Here is a 23,120-nt window from a genome sequence, read left to right on the forward strand (position 1 = left end):
CTTTTTAAATACAAATTCTGAACCCTAATTTTCTAAAATTTTTAAATTATGAAAATTAATTTTCCTAACATAAAATGAATACAGAGAATTAATGACAGAAAATCAGTCAAATCTACCAAATTGATTTACAAAATCGACCAAAAAAATTAAGTTGTACCGAAAATTTTAGTCCACTAAATTTAAAAAAAAATGGCAAACATATTTCGAAAAAACCATAAGTTTTAATATAGGACGACAGGATGACAGGACGAACTAACACGATTATTTTAAGAAAAAAAGATGAGAATTATAAAAATATATATACAAACTATTTTTCAAGATTTTTACGGTCTTTAACTTTTTATATTATAAATCTTAGTACAAATTGATATGACAATGTTATAACTTTTTAAATACAAATTCTAATTTTTCACTGTCAACCCTAATTTTCTAAAATTTTTAAATTATGAATCTTAATTTTCTTAACATGAAATGAATACAAAGAATTAATGGCAGAAAATCAGTCGAATCTGCCAAACCGATTCACAAAATCAGCCAAAAAAGGAGGTTGTATTGAAATTTTTAGTCCACTAATTTAAAAAAAAAAAGGCAAACATGTTTCGCAAAAGTCATAAGTTTTAATACAGGCAGGACGAACTAATGCGATTATTTAAAAAAAATGAGAATTACAAAAATATATATACAAACTATTTTTCAAGATTTTTACTGTCTTTTAACTTTTTATATTATAAATCTTAGTACAAATTGATATGACAATGTTATAACTTTTTAAATACAAATTCTAATTTTTCATTGTCAACCCTAATTTTTTAAAAATTTTAAATTATGAATCTTAATTTTCCTAACATGAAATGAATACAAAAAGTTAATGACAAAAAATCAGTCGAATCTGCCAAATCGATTCACAAAATCAACCAAGAAAGTAGGTTGTATCAAAATTTTTAGTCCACTAAATTAAAAAAAAAAGGCAAGCATGTTTCGCAAAAGCCATAAGTTTTAATACAGGACAGGACGAACTAATGCGATTATTTTAAGAAAAAAATGAGAATTACAAAAATATATATACAAACTATTTTCCAAGATTTTTACTGTCTTTAACTTTTTATATTATAAATCTTAATACAAATTGATATGATAATGTTATAATTTTTTAAATACAAATTCTAATATTTCACTGTCAACCCTAATTTTCTAAAATGTTTAAATTATGAATCTTAATTTTCTTAACATGAAATGAATACAGAGAGTTAATAACAAAAAAAAATTTCTAACATAAAATAAGTACAGAGAGTTAATGATAGAAAGACAATTAAATTTGCCAAACCAAAAAAAAATTTCTAACATAAAATAAGTACAGAGAGTTAATGATAGAAAGACAATTAAATTTGCCAAACCGATTCATAAAATCGGCAAAAAAATAGATTGAACCAAAATTTTTAGTCCACTAAATTAAAAAAAATGGCAAGCATGTTTCGCAAAAATCATAGGTTATAATTTAGGACAGAACATACTAACGCGATTATTTTAAGAAAAAAAATAAGAATTACAAAAATATATATACAAAAGTTAAAAATTAGAATTTTAAAATACATATCTTTTATTTTTTTGTGTATTTTTTTATTTATTGAAAATTGTTATTATTTTATTCTGTAATAATTTAATAACATTATGATGAACAATAATTCTATTAAGATTGAAAATTAAAAAATTGAAACAATGTGTTGTAATTAAATATTTTTAATTTGTTTTTGAATTATTATTAGATATTTATTTATTATTTTTATTAGACTAATTTTAATTAATTTTATAATTAAAAAAGAGTTAAGTGTGTTGGCGGCTAATCCACAAAATATATATATATATATATATATATAGAATAGACTAATATTTTAGACATATTTTATTTTGACGGAGCTAAATAAAACGTGTAGTCTATTTTATCATCCCTAATTCCCTATGGAAAATGACGGATGATCCCAAATCACTACCATTAACTGATTAACCACTCATTACCTAATCACGGATTCAATCTAATAAAACAACACAAATAATCCTCTAACAAATATTAAGCCAAATCTAAAACAACACAAATTTCTCTCACACATATCAATCAGTTTAATGAAAGTCACTACATAAGCGTTTTTGTTTGTCACATCAGTCGTATTTATTAATGAGTTGGGTATTTTGTTTTCCATAATAAAAAATAATTATAATAATTATGGATTCTTTTGGTTTAAGTAAATTAAAACGTATGTTGTTTATAAACGAAGAGAATATATATTTTATAAATAGAAAAAAATATCTTTTAAGAGATAATACTCAATTTGATTGTTGAATTTGTTTTTGAGTTTTAATTTAATTTTAAAATTTTAATTGTCTCTATTTAATTCTTAAATTATATGAACATGACTCATATTAATTTTGGGACAATCTGAGACACATAAATATTAATGGAGTAAGGACAAAAATAATCGAAAATCATATTGAAACATATAAAATGACGCTGTTTTGGTTGTAGCGTTTAAATAGTTCAAAAACAACGTTATATCATTTGTTTAGGAACAAAATTTTAATAAAAAATTACTTAAAATATTATTTTTGAACTATTTGAATATTACGGAATCATCACTCTAGTATTTGACTATTTACGTTACCGTTTAGTCAAAAACTAACAGGAATCATATTCAAAAAATTTAAAGAATAAATAAAGATAATAAAACTTCAAAAACTAAATTGAAACTTGTGTGTAAAATGAGTATTATCTCTGTCATTTAAATATATCGTTACATTTTCTCTAAAATTTGAAGATAATAACGTGATCTCAGGAATACAAAGTACAATAATATATATTTGAAAAAACTGGGTATCTCTGAGTTAGGGTGTCTGAAATTCCTATTTTGTTTTCCTTTTATCCATCGAAAGTGTCTAGGACCGAAAACTGAGGCTTGTATAGAGATCAGAGGGTAACACAAAAGCAGCGCTAAAAGACAAGGGCTTCGAGGAAGAGTAGGGTCTGGCTTAGTATTTATTGTCTCTTGTTTCTTCATAAGACATTCACACTTTCTTCAATTCTCTCTCTCCTACACATCCTTCATTAGGAAAGAGAGAAGCTAAGAAAGAAACAAAACAAAAGTAAACATTTAATGTACTTCAATTAGTAGTGTTCAATGAAGAGTGAAGACGAGCGCGTTCTCATAATCGTCAAAGCTTCACCAACTACAAGTATGTCAGCGTCGTCGTCATCTTCTTCTTCTTCTTGTTCTTCTTTCTCTCTAGCTAGCAGTGTTGAGCCTTTATCAACAGCTCTAAGCTTGAAGGCACCAATGGTTAGGCCTTATGTAAGATCCAGAATGCCTCGAATTTGTTGGACACCAGATCTCCACCGTTGCTTCCTGCATGCAATTCAAAGGCTTGGAGGAGTAGATAGTAAGCGCTCTCATCTTTATTATTATTTCTTTTTGGGTGAAAACTCAGATATCAACTTCACGTGAAGTTGACTTTACCTGAGTTTTCGTCTTCTTTTTGTAATCCTCTTTTGAGATAGATATCAAGACACGGCTCTGTACATACATGATGTCAACATTATTATTATTATTATTCCATTCTTCCTTTACTCTTAATTAATGAATTAATTAATTCCTTCTACTGATTTTCTGGTAACGAATTAAATTCATGTTAATTCTTGTTTTGAATGGACACTTATATTATACGCAGGGGCGACGCCAAAGATGGTTATGCAGCTAATGAATGTTAAGGGGGTTACCATATCTCATGTTAAAAGCCACCTACAGGTGGGTATCTATTCTCATATATCAACTATGCGTACACCAAAATCAGCCACCAAAATCAGTCACTAGTATAAAATACATATTAGAAATAAATTAAATCACACATATATTTATACACAAATATAGTAGTAGCTGATTTTGGTATACGAATATCATTTATTTGAATTTAGTTAGGCAACATGCATGAATAGTTAATTTGAAGTTAGAAGTAAATTGTATCTGTATGTATTGACAGATGTACAGGAGCGTGAAGCAGGAAGAGATGAAACAAGGTATATAAATCGCACTACTGTGGCATGCCATGAGTGAGTTAATTAATAAGCAAGCATGTATAGAGAGATCTCTAATTCAAGAAAATAACTAGCCGTATAGGGCATTAGACATATTGTTTGGTACAATTCAGGAAATTACATATATTTATCATAAGCAGAGGTATATATAGTGGCGTCACCATAACCGATAATTATTTTGATTCCCCTTTTCCGTCACCAAAGAAAATCAAACCTACGTTACGTAAAAAATATTCTATTCTTTCTTCAATTCTTCCACATCTTCCAAATTTAGTCCTGGTGCTAAATCAATTAATTATCTTAACTAATATATATACATGATTCAATTAATTAATTAACAGCCGAAAGGAAGAAGAAAATAACGGCATCACAAGAATTGCTGCTTTCTTCATTAAGGTGGAACGGTCAACAGAGTCTTCTGCAAGGGAGCTGTTGTGGAATTAGTCATTATACCGAAGAATTTGCTCGCACCAAACTCCAAGATCTTTGGTATTTCTAATTTTAGGAATATTTTTTAATTCACATCTGGCCCTAAAATTAAAAATAAAGTTGAACAATATGTTATGCAAACAGGAATGAGCAGCAGCAGCAAGAGTCTGAGAATTATGCAAAGCTAGGGAGTAATCAGTCGATTATAGTTTGTAAGGAGAATGATGAACAGAAGACTCACACTTACATCATTTTCCGAGATATTCTCACACCCCACACTGCCCAAGTAATAATCCCTCCTCCTCCTCAGTAGTTTTTCATCTACAATAATGATTTTGGAAGAAAATTCAGCTTTTTAAATAGTTTTCTTTTACATAACTCTTTCAAATTTTAAATGCATGCATAATGTCACAAAATAAAGAATATATATAATTATTCATGTATTTTTTTATTAATTTAAATTTAAAAAAATTATAATTTAGTATCAGAATTTTTATGATATAAAAATTTAGAATTTTATTATTATTTTCAAAAAAGATTTAGCATAAAATCAACAAAATATATAAAAAAATTTATGCAAAAAGTTCTAACAACTTTAAGAAAAGCTCTTGCGTAAAATATTGTGTTAGATATATAACCATTCATGTAATTATATACCTCTTTTTATCGATTTAAATTTTTAGAAAAAATAACTTATCTCAATATATATTTTCCATACATTATAATAAAAATAATTTTTAATAGCAAACTTTTAATAATAATAATATAATAACTATTATATATGTTATTTAATTTATATTTTTTTAGTAATAATATATTTACTATTATTACTATATATTATAATAATTATTATATATTTTTTATAATTATTAAAATTTTTTAATAATAAAACATAAAAAATTAATATATAATTACTGATGAATATATTAACGTTTATTTTTATCGTCTCTAAAAATAAAATAAGTAGCTAATTTTTTAGTAGTCACGTTATTTTTCATAAAAGGATAATACTTGTTTTTGATAGATAATAATAATGATTTATTTCTTACAATAAACAACTATTACCGTACTATTTACCCCGAAGAAGGTAAAAGTGTTTCTTTGTTCACTCTTTCCTTAAACCATCCTCTAAGGGCACAAAATGACCAAAGTCAACTCATTATTAATTAGACAAATCAACAACAAATATAAACTCAAATAGAAAAGAGAAAGTATAGGGAGCCAATGACCTAATGAAGGTTTAGAAAGTATTAGAGATATGATTATTAGTGTTACATTATCCTGTCAGGTTACGTTTTTGGGATGAGTGGTTTCAGGATATGGTATTAGAGTTTCAGATCCGGAAGGTCAAGAGTTCAAACTTTCGGATGGTTATTTTGGATAGTATAGGTGATGTTCATTTTATTCATAAATCAAAGATTTAGCCCATTGTACACATTGTACGCTTAGGCCATTGGCTCCCTAGCACTACTCAATAGAAAATTACTTCTACTAAAAAATTAACTTGTAAAACTCTGATTAATTCTCAAAGTTTAATAATAATTATTATGATTACTGCCTATAAGTTTGCTATAAATAAGATATACATATATTGAATATATATAAAATCATTGTTCGTTGATAGAGTTCCTTGTAAAAATATATGATTTGATGTTGTATATATAAAATATTTTTCAGGGGAACAATAAGGATGGTGGGGGTAGAAAGGTGTCATCATCAGAAGAGATTGGTACAAGTAGCAGATTCGAAGACAGAAGCGAGAAAGGAAAGAGAGTGAGAGTGTGTGATGAAGGAAAAAACAACATGGCGTCTCTGTCACAGATGATGAGTCCAGTTAGGAATGATATCTCCCTTGAGCTCAAGCTTTCTTTATCACATCATCATCATATGGCATAGGCCCCATGAGGGGCCACCCCAGAACAAATTAATATACTACCATAACATTATTAATGTTACCTTTCTGAATTCTCATCTGTTCCCCCTTCTGCTGCAACAACTAGAGTATATGCAGCACTATATACGCAGTAATGTGATGGACTTAATATATATTAATTAGTGTTTTATTAGTAATTAACTATATTTGCTGCTTCATTATTTCGTCTATTGGGATGTAATAGCTACGGTCAATTTGAACCAATTGCAAATGGGAAATGCTAGGTATACAAAAAAAAAATAACCGGAACTTTTTTTTATTTAGCATTCATTAATTGTCGCAACAATTAATAAAAGCTAAATAAAGAAAGTTATGGCTGTTTTTGGCTAATATTTTTTGGTTACCAAACATTTTTCTTGGAAATAGATGGTATAAGTTCCGAGAATTGGATATATCTTTAAATGCAAAAATAAAACATGAAACATTTGTGAAAAAATTGTTAGAGGAAAATTATATATTTTAATTTGATAAATACTATCCTACTCTCTCAAAATTGGATCACATGCAATTAACGTGGGACAACGGCAAAATTGAAGGCATAACGAACATACATAGCCAGTGGCTCCTGAATTCTGAGTGTTGTGCTATTTGTATATATATATATACATAGATAGGAGATTAGGAGTTGAAGAGCGAGCAAGCATCTGATTAGTGATTAATTAGTAGTTAATTGATGAGTATGGTAATCATGATTTCCAAGTTGCTTTTGGTAGCTTTTATTGCTACAATAACATCATGTACCACACTCTTGCAGGCTACTACTCATGGATCTCCCCACCAAAGGCCATATCGTTTCTTGCAGGCCTACGGTGGCGGATACGCCGGTGGTTCTGGTGCCGGAATGGGAGGCGCTGGAGGATTTGGAGGCGGTTCTGGTGGTGGTGGTGGTGGTGTCATCATAGGAGGTGGATATGGTAGCGGCAATGGAGGTGGAAATAATAATGGAGGCTATGGTGGTGGTGGCGGCGGCGGTGCTGGCTATGGTGGTGGCGGCGGTGGTGCTGGATATGGTGGTGGTGGTGGTGGATACGGTGGTGGAATAGGAGGGTTTGGTGGCGGATTAGGCAGTGGTTTTGGTGGGGGTATTGGTGGACACGTTGTCAATGGGCTGCGCCCATGACTTCGAAATTCCACGCTACATACAATTTCTTTCCTCCTTTTTTTTGTGGTTTTTTTTTTTTTTCTCTTTCTTTTTTTCTTTTCTAATGTTTTATGATTACCATTTTCAAAGGACAAGAGATCCTCTAAAGTAATAATATTTATTGAACTGACAATATAAATTTTAGAGGATGTGGGATCCTTTTTAAAGAGATCTAAATTTATTTAGAATCTTTGATAATAAATGATGTAAGAACTAATGTTGTTGTTAACATTTAGAAATAAGTCCATGTTTTTATTATTATAATTAAATAATAAAAAATTCAACAAAATTATTAATTTTATTATTGTTGTATGTGCATTTTATTTTATTTAATTTGAATTTAATTTCTATTTAATTATTATAGTCAATGAAATAAAAATAGAAAAAATCAATAGTAATATAATGCTTAATTATCTGTATTTTATTCAATTTTTATTAGGACTATTGATACTTTAAAATTAAATTTTTTATTATTTTTATTGTTATATATTAATCTCAACAATGTTAATGAACCAAAGAAATAAATATTTAATAGTTAATTCATTAATCCACTTAAGAAACTCTTTGCCTTTAACGAAAAAAAAAACTAATACAATAAGAAAAAAGTATCCTATAAATGTGGTAAAAACTAGAAAAATGAAAAGAAATGTAAAAAATAGTTAAAATTTTGATGCAATCCCTTGGCTTGTTTACATACGGTGAAGAAATAGAATGAAAAAAAAAAGTAAAATATAAAATGTAAATTTACGAAATATACCAAAATAGTCTTCAACTCTTCATGAATGTAAACATAAAATGGCCTTAACCCGTCTGCTTTAGAACACATTGGTACGCTCATCACTTACAAAAACTAACCAATCCCATAGTTATTGATAATTGCAAAATTTGAGCATCATCATTCATCATCAACCCCTTATGATAATTAATTAATTAGAGATTAGAGGACATTATTCTCATTATTCTTAAATCTTAACTCCACTTGCAATTGCTAAGGCGGTCTAATATCAAGATAAAAATGGAAGACTACTGGAACTTTCCTAACAACCTCATCTCCTTGCATTTCATGTGGCACTGACACCTTAGTTTGCATAAGTTGGAAAACTCACAAATTAATATATATTTCACCCAATTCTAATATTCGAAAATAGTGCACTATTTAGAAAGTGGTACATGAGATGAGGTCATGGTAAATTGGTAATTGAAAAAAAAAAACACACACACATACATATATATATATATATATATACACGATATTTTTTAATTTAACAGATAAAAAATTAATTATCACAAATTAAAATTTTATTTAAAAATTTATTATTAATCAATAAATTAATATATATATTATAAAATTTAAATTTTTTGACATTCACTTAAATAATGGATAAAATTAATTACTTGATCAATTCAAATTGATTGCACCACATATATTTAATTATTGTAATTAGAGAACATAAGATCGACTAATCAATTTTTTTTCAAATACTAACATATTTAATTTGTCTAAACATTTTCAACAGCATAAACTAATAATTTGAAAGTTTACTTAAAATAATCACAAAAAATAATGAAAATTGCGTTCGCATCAACAAGTTAATTATATCTTTTAATAGTTATGTTTTTCTCTCAAGTGTCTAGTCACATGTACAAATCTCATTACCGATTTATTATTTTATTATAAAAAATAAATAAATTTTTAATTTTTTAGCTAGTAGATATTTAAATTTTTAAAAATTTATAAATATATTAAAATTTTTGACTTTTTAAAATTTGGACATATTGATATTTGAGTCTAATTTATTTTATTTTAAAAATTTTCTTACGTTTGTATTTGTATATTAGTTAGATGAGTTCAACATAAATTATGTTTTAATTTTTTATTGGATATAAATAAAAAGATTGAAGTGTCTAAATTTTAATAAAATCAATAATTTAAATATACTTTTAAATTTTCAAAAAAATACCTATAAATCAAAAGATTAAAATTACTTATTTATCCTTTTTTCTTTTATTATTTACTACTCCCGTCTTGAGGTAGTTGAAAGAGTGAAACTGCACTTATACGGTGTGAAGGAGATATACATATGGAAACCTCACTATATTGAATTATGTCCTGGTATATATATTATTTCGGGTGAAAACATATATAAGTTTCATATTATAAAAGAGAAATAATAAATAATTAATATTTTTATATATTTATCTTATATTTAAGGTAATATTAATTTCTTTTTACACTAAAAATATTGAAAACAATACTTTTTTTGGGACAAAAAAAATTGAAAACAATACTAAATGACTAATGATAAACACTGTTGAAGGATAAAAGAAAGATCCAATTAAAATTTGTCATAAGTTGAGAATAGCTGTCAGATAAAACTAATCGATCAAATAAATTAATCACTTATTTTTTTTTTTAAAAATTAGTAACACCAATATGTATGCGTATATATACAAATATTTTTTCCCGCTGATTATCATATGGGTTTATATATATATCCTTACACCTGGAAGAAAATTTTATAAAATTGATCAGAAGCAGAAGTGGGAGTAGCTGGACGTTAATTTAATTCATTAAGATTTATCTATCATAAAAAAATTCAGAAGAATTTGATAAACAATATTCTCTTACCATTATAAGTAAGATCTTTGAAGGATCATTAACCTGAAACAGCTTTTAATAAAATCTGTAATTTAAAAATGTTACATATGCTGCTCCTAATTGATTATTTATTTTTTTTTTTTTTTTGGAGATTATAAAACTTGCCTTCGTTGTACATAATACATACTTTAGCTTTTTTAATTAAAATGCGTCAAATTTTAGAACACTAGAAAGCATGTGCATAAAACACAATGATCTTGAGACACATGATAAGAGCTATATACACTCCATATGCAGATACTTCAATCTGCTCTCCAAATAAACAATTAATCAGGTCTCTTGAAGTCTTTATTATTCTTTTAATTCTTTACCAGTAAATGTTTGACTTCTGTTTTGCTTTATTTCGGGAAGAAAATTATATAATGAGGTTTCCATAGTGCAGACGCCTAAAAATTATAACTGACAATACTTATGAATTGGTACATATTAAATTAAAGAAATTAAAATTAAAGTAACTATTATTGAAACGAAATTATTTTCTCTATAGTGTCTATATATATATATATTTTGTATCACATTGACTACAATACTGAAAATTTTATTGACAAAATTTAAAATAGCAACGATTCATCACATGCTTGATTAAAGTGGTATACAATAAATATTAGGAATAATAAGTACTTTTCTTTGTTTAATTCATGCAAAGATATATCAAAAGATTTGGTGCTTGTTGGTAGATTGCCACTATCGATCAAACCAACAAGCCAAGCTGTCTTAAACTTTTGGTGTCAATGATGAAATTGCAGTAGTGCTACAAGTGGGATTTGCTTGTAGTTCGTTAGGCACAATTTCAAGTGTTCAAGCTAAGCCATTGCAAAACCAAACAGAAAAGCCTTTCATTATTACACTTTTAACAATTTATTTATATGAATTCATGTTTAAAAAAAAAGAAATAAATTATAGAGTGTGAAAATTATCCGAAAATGCAACAATAATGGAAGAGAAGACAATAAAAAATATTGGTTTTTATTCATAAATCCTACTATAAAAATGCATGAAATTAAAACATATTCTCCTTTAAATTCATACAAGAATATGTAATGACGATTATAAATCAAATAATAAACTTGGCACTACAAAAAAGAAAGTTAAGCAGCCAAAACTCGAGAATTGATTGGTTACTGGTCACATGGCAATCACTTGGCCGATTTGGCATTCATTTTGCTTATAAGGCCAACTAATCGATGATTATTGTTATTAGAGATATAATTATTTATATTGTATTTTTTTTAATCGTTTAAGTTTTTGAAAAAGTGATATTATAATATAGTATCAAAATTTATTATAATTTTGTATCTAAAATATTAAAAAAAATAGCATAAGATAAATGAAAAAAAAGTTTAAATAAAATTAAATAAATTAAAAAAATTCTTATTTAATAAAATTAAGTAAATTAAAAAAAACTCTTAAAAAAATATTACAGGTATAATTTTTCATGTTTTTTTTATTAGTATAGACTATTAAAAAAATAGCATTATGATAATCATATTCAGTATTTTGCAATAATTAAAGATAAGGGGGAAGATTAGATTAGAAGCAGTTAATTACATTCTAGAATCAAAGGAATAAGCTAATTAGTGATTGACACATGCATATGTAGTGTCAATTATGTATGTATGTATCATTAAAGTACTAAATTAATTTGATTTAATATCTCTCGAAATAAGGGTATTATACCTACTCCACTACACATAATATGTAATATTATAGCGCGCTGTTTGCCCAGCAAGCTCGGGATAATTAGTATTAAAATGCAAGATATGAAGCTATATTGTTGGATTTGTATTAGAGTAGCGAGAAATTAATGATAATATATATAGGTGTGATATAATTCAGGTAAATTATTGTAATATTTGGTGTCGGCCATGGTTGACTAATTTAGAAACTTGCTGAAACTTTTCTAGTAGGCTTGGTAGTTGAATTCTGTCTAGTGAGTGAGACAGTGATCCACTTCACTTTTCAGACTCAATTATGAGGTTTAGGAGTTGCTTTAGCGAATGTCACATGCTATATAAAGAGGAGCAGAATGCAATGCAAGCAACAAAATCAAAAGCACTTGAATTATATATATTCTCTGCTTGTGAATTGTGAATGCAAATTAAGATTGCGAGAATCGAAGATGGGTGTTAATGATAAGTGTTTGTACTTGGGTTTGGTTCTTTTGAGCACGCTTTGTGCTTTGAGTGGCATTGGTCATGGGAGTTATGTGGATGGTGGCGGTTTTGCTGATCCCAGTCGGTGGAGGTATGGTGATGATGATAATAACTGTGCGTATAGAAGTTGGAGGGGGTGTGGGAGCTTCGTTGGAGGAGGAGGAGGAGGAGGAGGAGGAGGAGGAGGAGGAAGAGGAGGAGTTGACGGGAGTGGCGAAGGGTTTGGTCATGGGAGCGGTTTTGGTGCCGGGGGAGGCATTGGAAGTCTTGGTGGAGGAGGAGGAGGTGGTGGTGGCAGTGGAGGAGGTGGAGGTGGAGGGAGAGGGAGAGGTGAAGGTAGTGGTTTTGGAGTAGGTGGGGGAAATGGAGGAAGCAGTGGTGGGGGAGGAGGAGGAGGAGGTGGAGAAGGTGGTGGGAGTGGGAGTGGTGCTAACGGTGGACAAGGTCACGGCAGTGGATATGGTGCTGGTGGAGGAATGGGCGGCATTGGAGGAGGTGGAGGTGGTGGTGGAGGTGGAGGTGAGGGTGGAGGAGGTGGCAGCAATGGAGGGCAAGGTCAAGGAAGTGGTTTTGGTGCAGGTGCAGGCGGAGGGATAGGCGGCATGGGAGGAGGTGCAGGAGGAGGAGGTGGTGGTGGTGAAGGTGGTGGCAATGGAGGACAAGGTCACGGTAGTGGTTATGGTGCGGGTGCAGGTGCAGGAGTAACCAGCATGGGAGGAGGAGGAGGAGGAGGAGGAGGTGGCGGTGGTGGTGGTGAAGGAAGTGAGAATGGAGGGGAAGGTCATGGTAGCGGTTATGGTGCAGGGGCAGGCATGGGTGGTGAAGGTGGCGGTTATGGAGTTGGCGGGGGAAATGGTAATAATAACGGTAATGGGATGGGAATGGGTTTTGGAATGGGGATGGGGATGGGTTTTGGTTTTGGCATTGGAAGCAATCAAGTAGGTGTTACCAATCATGGCCCTTAATTGTTAAATTTTGTTATTTATCTCTTCACACATCACATATTGTAATAAATTACTATTTGTTATTCGGACTCTTAGGACTCTGCTGCTTCTTTTATCTAATTGCAATGAGGTACATGCTACTACTAATTACTAAACGCAATCTTATATATGCATTAACCTTCATCATGCATGCAGCTTTGTAGAACCAAAGTAGTCTGATTTGCTGCCTCGTGATTTCTGTTTATAGTTTTGGTGGGAATATGCTATATGCTGAAGCCCAAATTTTAACAAAAAATTAGAAGCCCCATCTGCTTTCTGAACTAACCCTCTGATCTCCCTCCAAAAACAGAAAACTTGTGTGCTCAACTGCAGACCCCCAAAAAACTTGTAAAGAAAACTGATGTCATGTCCACCTCATCTCTTTTTAAGCTTATCTTTCTACAAAATATAATCAGCCCAAAGTCACAAATTATAGATAGAACGAATTTGTTAAAAGGAAAGTTATGGTTGTCTATGTAAATAGGGATGGCAACACCATCCGAATTCATGGGTACCCACTCCATCCTTATTCGTTCGGGGCGAATTCTTGTGCGGGGTGGAGTGGGGCTGGGTTTAGATACTACCCGCCTCGATATATATATAATATATAATTTTAATATAGAGATAAGTACTTTTTTCGTCCCCAAGGTTTGGGATCAAAATCAATTTCGTCCCTAATCTTTTTTTGTTATTAAAATAATCCTCAACGTTACAAAACGTTATAAAATTGTCTTTTTCTATTTTTTTTGGACAAAATTACTCTTAACTATTAATAAAAATAATATTAAAAAATAAAATCTCACCCCACCCACACCCAACATCTCTTCGTCTCTCACCCCACCCCAAACCCACCCCTAATTTTCCTTCCTCCTACTCTCTAACTCTCCACCCCAAATTCCATCCCATCTATCATCATCATTAGTTCCCACATTTCATCTTCTTCTTTTCGTATCTTCTTTCTTCTTCTTCTTCTTCTCATTCACAACAACCCTTCATCTTCTTCTTCATCTTCTTCGTCTTCACTTCCATGCAGTGCAGAGAAGATTAAGCCCGTTCACTGTCGGAGCGGCCATGGCCTAGGATGCAAATCTTCTGGAAGAGCCAACCGGTGTCAGAGCCAGATCTGTGGGTTATGAAGACGGTGGCGGTGGGTCCCTTCTCCTCTGCTTCTTCGCTCCCTCCGATTCCTCCCTCCGCACATGCTTCTCTTGCTTCGTTTCCATCCATCACCTTCGAGCTCCATCACCCACAGCTGCGATAGTGCCTGCGACAGTGCCAGCACCAGCAGCAGTAGGAGAAAATTTTTTTATTTTTGTCACTTCCTTCCTCTTTTCGTTCTTCCTTTTTTTTATTTTTTTTATTTTTGAAGAACATAAAAAATTTCTATTATTTCTAATTTTGATCTGAAGTTGTAGCTGATGATGATTGTTGAATTGTTAAATCTAAAATTTTTGTTGATTTATTTTATGGTTGTTGTTGAATTGGTTGAAAATGCTGAATTTGTTGTTGCTGTTGTTTTTGTTTTTGTGGTTGTGGTTGTTGTTGCTGAATTGGCTGAAGGGGGAGGGTGTTTTGTTTAAGTTTGAGAAGAAGAATTGGGGTTTAAGAAATGGGGAGTTCGAAGAGGAGTATGAGGAAGGGATGGGAAGGGAACAGGGAACACGGGAGTTCGAAGAGGTAGGGGGAGGGGTCGGGGGCGGGTGGGGATGGGGTAGGGGAGTTTTTGTTTTTTGTTATTATTTTTTAATATTATCTTTATTATTTGTTAAGGGTAATTTGGTCAAAAAAATAAAATTGATGTAGAGAAGGATGATTTTATAATGTTTTGTAACGTTGAGGATGATTTTAATAACAAAAAAAAGATTAGGGACGAAAAAAGTACTTATCCCTTTTAATATATAATATGTGTAATATATATAAAATAATTGATAATATTGTATCATATTTAAAATTTTATTTTAATTTATGTTATGTATGTAATGATGGTTATATAAATTTTAAAATTTTATTTTATTTATTAGATTTTAATAATGATAAGGGCAGATAGGGGCCGAGTGGATACTCACAGAAGCGAATTAGGGTTCAGCTTTTTACTACTCCGGATAGGAGCGAAACGAATTTTATGCAGGTTATTATAGGACGGGGCGGGGTCGGATAGAACAAAAACTCGTCCCTACCCGCCTCGTTGCCACCCCTATATGTAAAAGACAAAATCACAATATGGACATGATCACAAATTCACCATCTTCATCATGTCAATAAAATAGTTGCTGCCTTGATGCACCTCCATATGATTTGAAGTATCTTTCCAAATTCCAATTGGCTTCTTGAATAACAAACATTTTTTTGGCTCAAGAATTTCAATATGGAATAGAACGTGGTGTTTTGGATGGAAATGGAGGAGCATTGTGTATTACCTCTGGGTGGACGTGTCAGGTGCAAGGTCAACATGCAGGGGGCGTGTTACTTGCTACATGTGGGAACGTGAAGAGATGTGGCAGCATGTGGTTGAACGGAGCAAGAATCACGTGGGGGGCGTGATGACATGGCAGAAGGCGATTGGCTTGCTTGGCTAGCACGTGGGGTGCGTGCTGAGTCATCACGTGGGGGGGGGGGGCTTGATGACGTGGCAGAACGTGATTGGCTAGCTTGAATCAGCACGCGGGGGCGTGCTGACACGTGGCAAGGCGTGATTGACTGAGGCAACCAGCACGTGGGGGGCGTGGTGAGTGCTCCCCTCTATATAAGACGGTGTTCGGGTCCATTTTCATTTTGAGTAAGAGTGTGTGAGTGTTCTTTGAGTGTGTTTGTAGTGTAATAGAGGGTACCCCAAACTTGGTGGTGTATCGCGACAGTGAGATAATACGTAATACTCATGAGGGAGTGAGGTTTGTGTGCCAGAATCTGTTTTCGTTTGTGGTTCCGTGCACCATGACGTTAATGGAGCTTCAGAACGATCTCTGTCAAAGCATGGAGAACGGTACGTTAAAGAGAGTGAGTAGAATTCTGTACCAAAATCTGGTTGCAGTTTTTGGTGGTCTAATACAGTTTGATACCATGCCAATCACTGACGAAGTGACTATGCAGAATATGTTTCAAATTCACCGGCAGACTCAGATGCGAAAGCCACAGATTGAGCTGTATGTTGAGTTTGCAACTGTAGAGGCGGAAGGGATCCAAAATGATTTAGAGGTGGAGGATGATAGAGCTGCAGTGTACGAGGAAATGAATAGTGACAGCGAATAGGACTTCGAAGCGACTTATGAAGCCGACAACGAAGACGAGGATTGTGATGTGGGAGTTGAGACAGCAGCGGAGAATGTAGTGGTTCATCCCTCTATTAGTCAACCAATGAACGTGCCACCTTTTATGCGTGAGTTGGATCTCGACGCCATGCATGCACTGGAGTTTCTAGAATATTCAAACATAGGTACGTGATGACTGAATAATACGTTTTTGTTAATCTATACTTTGGATTGATTAATAAACGATGATTTCTACTTTCTATAGGCATTGCTGATCCTGAAGACGGAGAGTTCCGGATTGGAATGGAATACAGTTCTAGAAAGTCGGTCGTGGCAGCAATTAGAAGTTACATTATCGCTAGAGGAGTTGACTACGACGTGTATGAGTCTGAGCCACAAACATTCTATGCAAAGTGCAAGATGTATGGGCGTGGATGCGATTGGCTTATCCGAGCCAGCTTGATATGGAAAAAAGGTTGTTAGGAGATATGCAGATACAACGGTAGGCACACGTGCACAATGGGAGTGATTTCACAAGATCTTTCCAAGTTGGACTCGGATACAATTGCTGAGGCTATAAGGCCATTGGTCGAGACTGACCCGTCCATCAAGGTGAAATCTATAATAGCAGAAGTCCAGTCAAGGTTCAACTATACCATCAGTTACCGAAAGGCTTTGTTGGCAAAGCAGAAGTCCATAGCGAAAGTTTTCGGTGGTTGGGAGGAGAGTTTCCATGCATTGCCATGGTGGCTCTCGGTTATGGTTCAAAAGATGCCTGGGTCAGTTGTCCAAATAGAAACACGCCCAATGTACAACTGTAATGAGGAGGCGCAAGGGGTAAAAATACTTCATCGCGTATTTTGGAGTTTCAATCCATGCATTAAGGCATTTAGGCATTGCAAGCCCCTAGTTCAGGTTGACGGCACACACCTATATGGAAAGTACAAAGGTACACTTCTGGTCGCTGTTGCATAAGATGGGAATCAAAACATTGTGCCTATCGCTTTTGCCTTGGTGGAAGGGGAGACAGCTGATGCGTGGCACTTCTTTCTCAGGAATCTGCGAATGCATGTTGTCAGAAAAGACGGTGTGGGAATGATCTCAGACCGGCATGAGTCCATTCGGGAAACAGTAAATTGTTCCGGAGGTGACTGGTAACCTACAAGAGTATGGTGGATGTTTTGTATAAGGCACATCGGCAGCAACTTCCTACGAGCATTCAAAGTCCCTCACTTGCAAAAGCTTGTGGTCAACATTGGGTATTCAAGAACGGTGGAAGAGTATAACATCAACTATAAGAGGTTGGAAGAGCGAGGCGAGGCATATGCCAGGTGGTGCGACGCCATTGGACTTAGACATTGGGTATTGGCATTCGACGAGGGACATCGATGGGGCCATAAGACAACGAACCTTGTCGAGTGCATTAACTCAGTGTTGAAGGGTGCCTGTAATCTACCTGTGTTGGCACTAGTCCGAGCAACATATTATCGGTTAAATGAACTTTTTACGCGGAAGAGTGCCGAGACTCACGAACGCAAGCGTGCTGGATTTACTTATTCCGTATTTGCACAACAGCGGATAGAGGCAAATATGCAACAGGCTGGGAATATAGTTGTGCACCGTTTTGACAAACGGAATGAGGTATTTGAGGTGCGTGAAATGACTAGCGGAAAGATGTCAGTCGTTGATCTTGCACGACGGACGTGTGACTATGAGCACTTTCAGGTGGAACGACTACCATGTCACCATGTTAAGAGGGCCATCCATCTCCTTTGTATCATATCGTGATGCACGACATAGTGCTCTGTAAAGATGTGCGAAACATGCTGACCCCCAACTATAAGTATGGATCCGCTCGAAATCGCGAAGCAACGGTAAATACTTCATGTAGGCGTATGCGGTCGACTTATCTGCGAATAGGGTCGACCCTAACATACAGAAAATCTGACATCTGACGTATCTCCTTATGGACTTTTCAGTGTCCAACGACTCCGCGTCTCTGATACATCGAACCCAACCAAGCTTTATATAGGATTTCGAATTATGACTGAGTATTGGTTCACGTTCGAATATTGCCATGCTCTGGCTCTAAACGAAGTCGCTACTACTATCAGTCCATCCACTCATAGGTTCTTCATCAATGGGTAGGCCAAATATACGAGCGACATCTTCCAATATCACTGTAACCTCACCCACCGGCAATACAAAAGTGTGAGTCTCCGGTCTCCACCTTTCAACCAGAGCAGCTAATAAGGGGTGAAATCCTCTTATCACCCCAATCCTAGATACATGATAGAATCCTGTTGCGCGTAAGTAGTTTTTGACCATCGGATTTCACGTCTGTGGCAGATCTAGTTTACGCACCAACAAATTCCTATTAAGCAGTATCAACAAAAATATATTTGTTAGATTAGTTACAAATATTCATTTATTAATATACAAATATCAGCATATTTAGTTATAAAATGTATGTATTCATTTAATAATATTTACATATTTATTTATTTTAATATTTTATTTGTTAAAATAATTAACGTGCATTACCATATTTATTTTTTTAAAAGTGTATCTATATATTTATTAATATACAAACCGTTTATTCACTAAACTCACCGGAAAAATACTTTATTCTAAGAAAAATAATAAAAAAAATTATATATTAACAATTTTTTCTTCTAATATTATTATACAGACTTATTTTTAAATAAATATAAATGACCGAGCCGTTTTTTTTTCCATGCGTCAAAAATATATATTTTTTTAACATTTAATAACAATGTATTTTTCTAATATTTATTTATTTATAGAATATATATTTTATTATAGTATTTTTATATTTTATTGTAGAAAAATATATTTTATTATAGAATTTTTATTATATTATATAATATATATTTTATTATAGTATTTTTATAACATAAAATTAATCCAAAATTAACAAAAAAAATTATATTCTAACATGTTAAATAACAAAAAATAACAGAAATTTAAATACACAATAAAAATATAATTTACCAACTTATATAAATTAGATGATCCAAATAATTTATAATATGTTCTTACGGGGCACTATAATTACAAACCATTTTTTAAAATAAATACAAAGTAATATTTTTTTCCCTCCTATTTTCCACCCTTTCTCTTTGTTTCCTGCATCCCCCCTTCCCCTCTTTGTTGATCAGCAATCCCCCTTTCCCTCTCTAATAAAAACCAACACAAGCCTTCTTCTCTCACTAACACACTACGTATATAACATTGGGGTGGAGAGGCTCTTTATATAGAGCCACTTTAGACGCTTGTTGTTTACCGGGGTGGAAGAGCTGTCCCCTGCATGGAAGCAGTAGTCAACACGCCCACCCCGTGTTGCAAGCAACCTTGGGAATCTGCGAAGCCAGCTCCACCACACCCCCTGCGTGGTGCCAGAGCCTTGCATGCGCGCTGCGTCACCACGCCCCCGACGTGTTGCTGAGGTGCTGACACGCTGCTGACGAGCAGAGACACCGCGCCCTCTGCGTGTTGACCGCTACCTCCATTGATCGGCAAATCACTCCACTACCTAATATCCTGCCAAAACACCAACAACCTTTTTATAAGAAAAATAATTTCTGACATTTTTTTCCTTCCAAAAAAACATATTTTCATTTTTATTATTATGTTTTTCTTTAGCGTTTTTCATTGGCGAGTAATGGACCTGACACTCACACCAACCACATTCCTGGATGCTGTAGAATTTCCTTTCTTTCCTACTAGTAGGTGTGTGTTTGGATTACAGTTTGTAAACGAGAGTTTGCATAGAATTGATTTTGCAAACTTGATTTTGATGAAAAGTAAGTTTGTGTTAACGTGATTTATGTTTGGCAATCTTTATATTAAAATGGATTATAATAAAATAAATGTTGTTTTGATTTTGCTACTCAAAATCACTTTTAGAAAAAAAATTACTAAAAGAGACATCAGTTTAAATAATTTTTTATATTATCCTATCATTTTACTTTAGATATTTAAATAGATCTTAGTAATTCATTTTATAATAAAAATATTTATCATATAAATAAACATTATTATTTTATAATAATAAAATAATATCTATCTTTTGAGAAAAAAATACAATAAAAATAAAATTATAAAAGAGAGTACGTACTATACATTCTATAATGTCAAACAAAAAGAAAATATTCTATAATCTTTTTAGTACTTTATTACTCTTTAATTTATATCATTTTGAAATATACATTTTTATTATTTACGACTCTTTTGTTACTTATATTTAGTATATAATAAAAAATAAAATAAAATACAATAAAAAATACAATAAAAACAAAAAAAAAAATTTTTTTATATCAAACATAGTATATAATAATTACAACCAACAACATGTATCATATGAACAAAAAAATTACAATAAGAAGTAAATAAAATTGATATGAATAAAATAAAATAAAAAAATAAAAAATTTTATACACAACATAAATACAATACAATAAAGGATAGAAAAAAAGGAATTTATATAAACAAAAAATAATAAAATTAATAAAAATAAGAATTTATATCAACAATAGTTGTCATATGAATAAAAAAGTACAATAAAAATATAATAGAGCACTAAAAAAATAACATCAAAATACTAAAAAATAATATAAAAATTATTTATCGTATAAATAAAAAAATACAATAAAAAATATAAAAATCAAAATATGAAAGAGAGTATTAAAAATAATAAAAAAACAATTAAATTTTTTATCTTGGCAGTGATTGAAACAGATCTGAAAAATTTTGATAGAAAAAAAAATTCAGAACAAAGAACATACACAACAAATGAACGAAGAACTATTGTGAAAGTTATGGTTACTTGCATCCTTTTTATAGAAGAGAATGGAGGGTATGATTGGTAGAAAAGGAATAAATTTTTCACTTAATTCCTCCAACGATAATCAACTTTCTCAACGTGAACGTTGAAGCAAGAAATTTTAGCTTCACGTGAACGTACGTTCAGAGGTGAAAGCACTTCTGGGTTTAGAGTTCTAACAAATTGCCAAACATAAAAGTGGGACGTTCAAGACACTCAAACGAGCTTCTCTCTTCTCCAACGTGAACCCCAAACACACCCTAGCTTGTAAAGGATTCTCCGCTCATTAATAAAATGACAACTACTCAAATAAAGATGGCAAAAATATATTTTTATGAAAATGTTTTGTTTAGAAGTGTGATTTATTTATTTAGCCACACTTTAAACAAAAATAATACTTCTATAAATATAAAAATTTAACCATACAATCCATCATCTAAAGATAAAAAAATATATATATTTACATAAAGACAATTATAAAATCATCATTGTAGTATCACCTAATAAAATTAGTACATAAACTACACATCCGGCAGGATATCAATGTGGTTGTAAATTATATTATTATGGCATTAAATAATATAAAAAAAATTATGATAGCGGGAATATTGTAAAATAATAACAATAAAAATAAAATGTTTCTCTGAAATTTTAAACTGATTCATTATTTATTTTAGCAATATATATATATATATATATATATTGATATTTAAATAATTTCTATGTAAAAAATTGGTGTGTGATGTACTTTTATGAAAAGAAAAGAGAAAGGTTCCGGTTTCTTTTTAATATGAAGTTTTTTTTAAATAATTATTAAACAAATCAAACTGTGAGATTTATTAAGGAGAGAAGAGGAGAATAAACTCAATGTGTCAAATTTGTGTATTTTAAAATTTAAAAAAATTCAAGTTCATAATTCAGAGAGTTAAATTTCTTATTTTAGAAATAAAAAATACATAATCACAATTTTGAGAATAAAATATTTTATTTTAAAAAATAAAAAATTTATAAAACAAATCTAATTCTAAAATAATAAAAAAAATTCACAAACACAAATTTAACCCACAAATTTTAATACCCAAATATGAACTTTTGATTTCTTCTTTTTTATTTTTTACAATTTCGCAATACATCCTCACTCATAAGTCATAATGCGAAAAATACACATTTTTCGCTCATATTAAAAATAAAAAAAAGAAAGAATGTGTTATGAAATAACTAAATAAATAAATAAATAAGAGGTAACAAATATAAAATAAAGAAATATAAAGAGAAAGAAAAATGTGTTAGCAGTATAAGAGAAAGAGAGAATTTTATTAATTGTTCGTGGATATATGGTTTGAGATCATGTCCTATTTATACATGCATCAAGTGTTTATTTTTCAACCTTCATTTAATGTGATTCTCTTGGAAATGGACATCCACATCCTTCATTCTTATCACAACACTCCTCCTTTGATGACCATTTAGGATTATACCTCGTTAAAACTTTACTAAAGAAAAATCCAATGGAAAAAATTTTAGTGAAGGAAAAAGAGTACAATATCCTTTGTGATGGGGACTACCTCATTAAAAACCTTGTCAAGAAAAATTCGATGGAAAAAAACTTGACCAAGGAAAAAAAAGTATAGTCTCCCCCTTTTGTCGACATCA

The 23,120-nt window shown here is 31.6% G+C and overlaps 1 protein-coding gene across 1 annotated transcript; it reads left to right on the plus strand.

Annotated features, from left to right (window-relative positions):
• The first annotated feature begins 3,109 nt into the window (after positions 1-3,109).
• Positions 3,110-6,536, plus strand: LOC107637539 (uncharacterized). Its single transcript, XM_016340945.3, has 6 exons — positions 3,110-3,426; positions 3,715-3,791; positions 4,024-4,060; positions 4,420-4,567; positions 4,652-4,793; positions 6,185-6,536. Exons 1-6 carry the CDS (start codon positions 3,168-3,170, stop codon positions 6,401-6,403), a joined length of 882 nt encoding a protein of 293 aa, XP_016196431.1. The 5' UTR covers positions 3,110-3,167; the 3' UTR covers positions 6,404-6,536.
• Positions 6,537-23,120: the final 16,584 nt, after the last annotated feature.

The sequence above is a fragment of the Arachis ipaensis genome, chromosome B4 (genome assembly GCF_059453495.1).
Source record: "Arachis ipaensis isolate K30076 ecotype BB chromosome B4, ASM5945349v1, whole genome shotgun sequence".
Taxonomy (NCBI): Eukaryota; Viridiplantae; Streptophyta; class Magnoliopsida; order Fabales; family Fabaceae; genus Arachis; species Arachis ipaensis.

Coding starts and splice junctions, on each gene's coding strand:
- LOC107637539 (XM_016340945.3), top strand. CDS start 3,168: ATGAAGAGTGAAGACGAGCGCGTTCTCATAATCGTCAAAGCTTCACCA. Junction 4,568..4,651: donor ACCAAACTCCAAGATCTTTG/GTATTTCTAATT, acceptor TTATGCAAACAG/GAATGAGCAGCAGCAGCAAG. Junction 4,794..6,184: donor TCACACCCCACACTGCCCAA/GTAATAATCCCT, acceptor AATATTTTTCAG/GGGAACAATAAGGATGGTGG.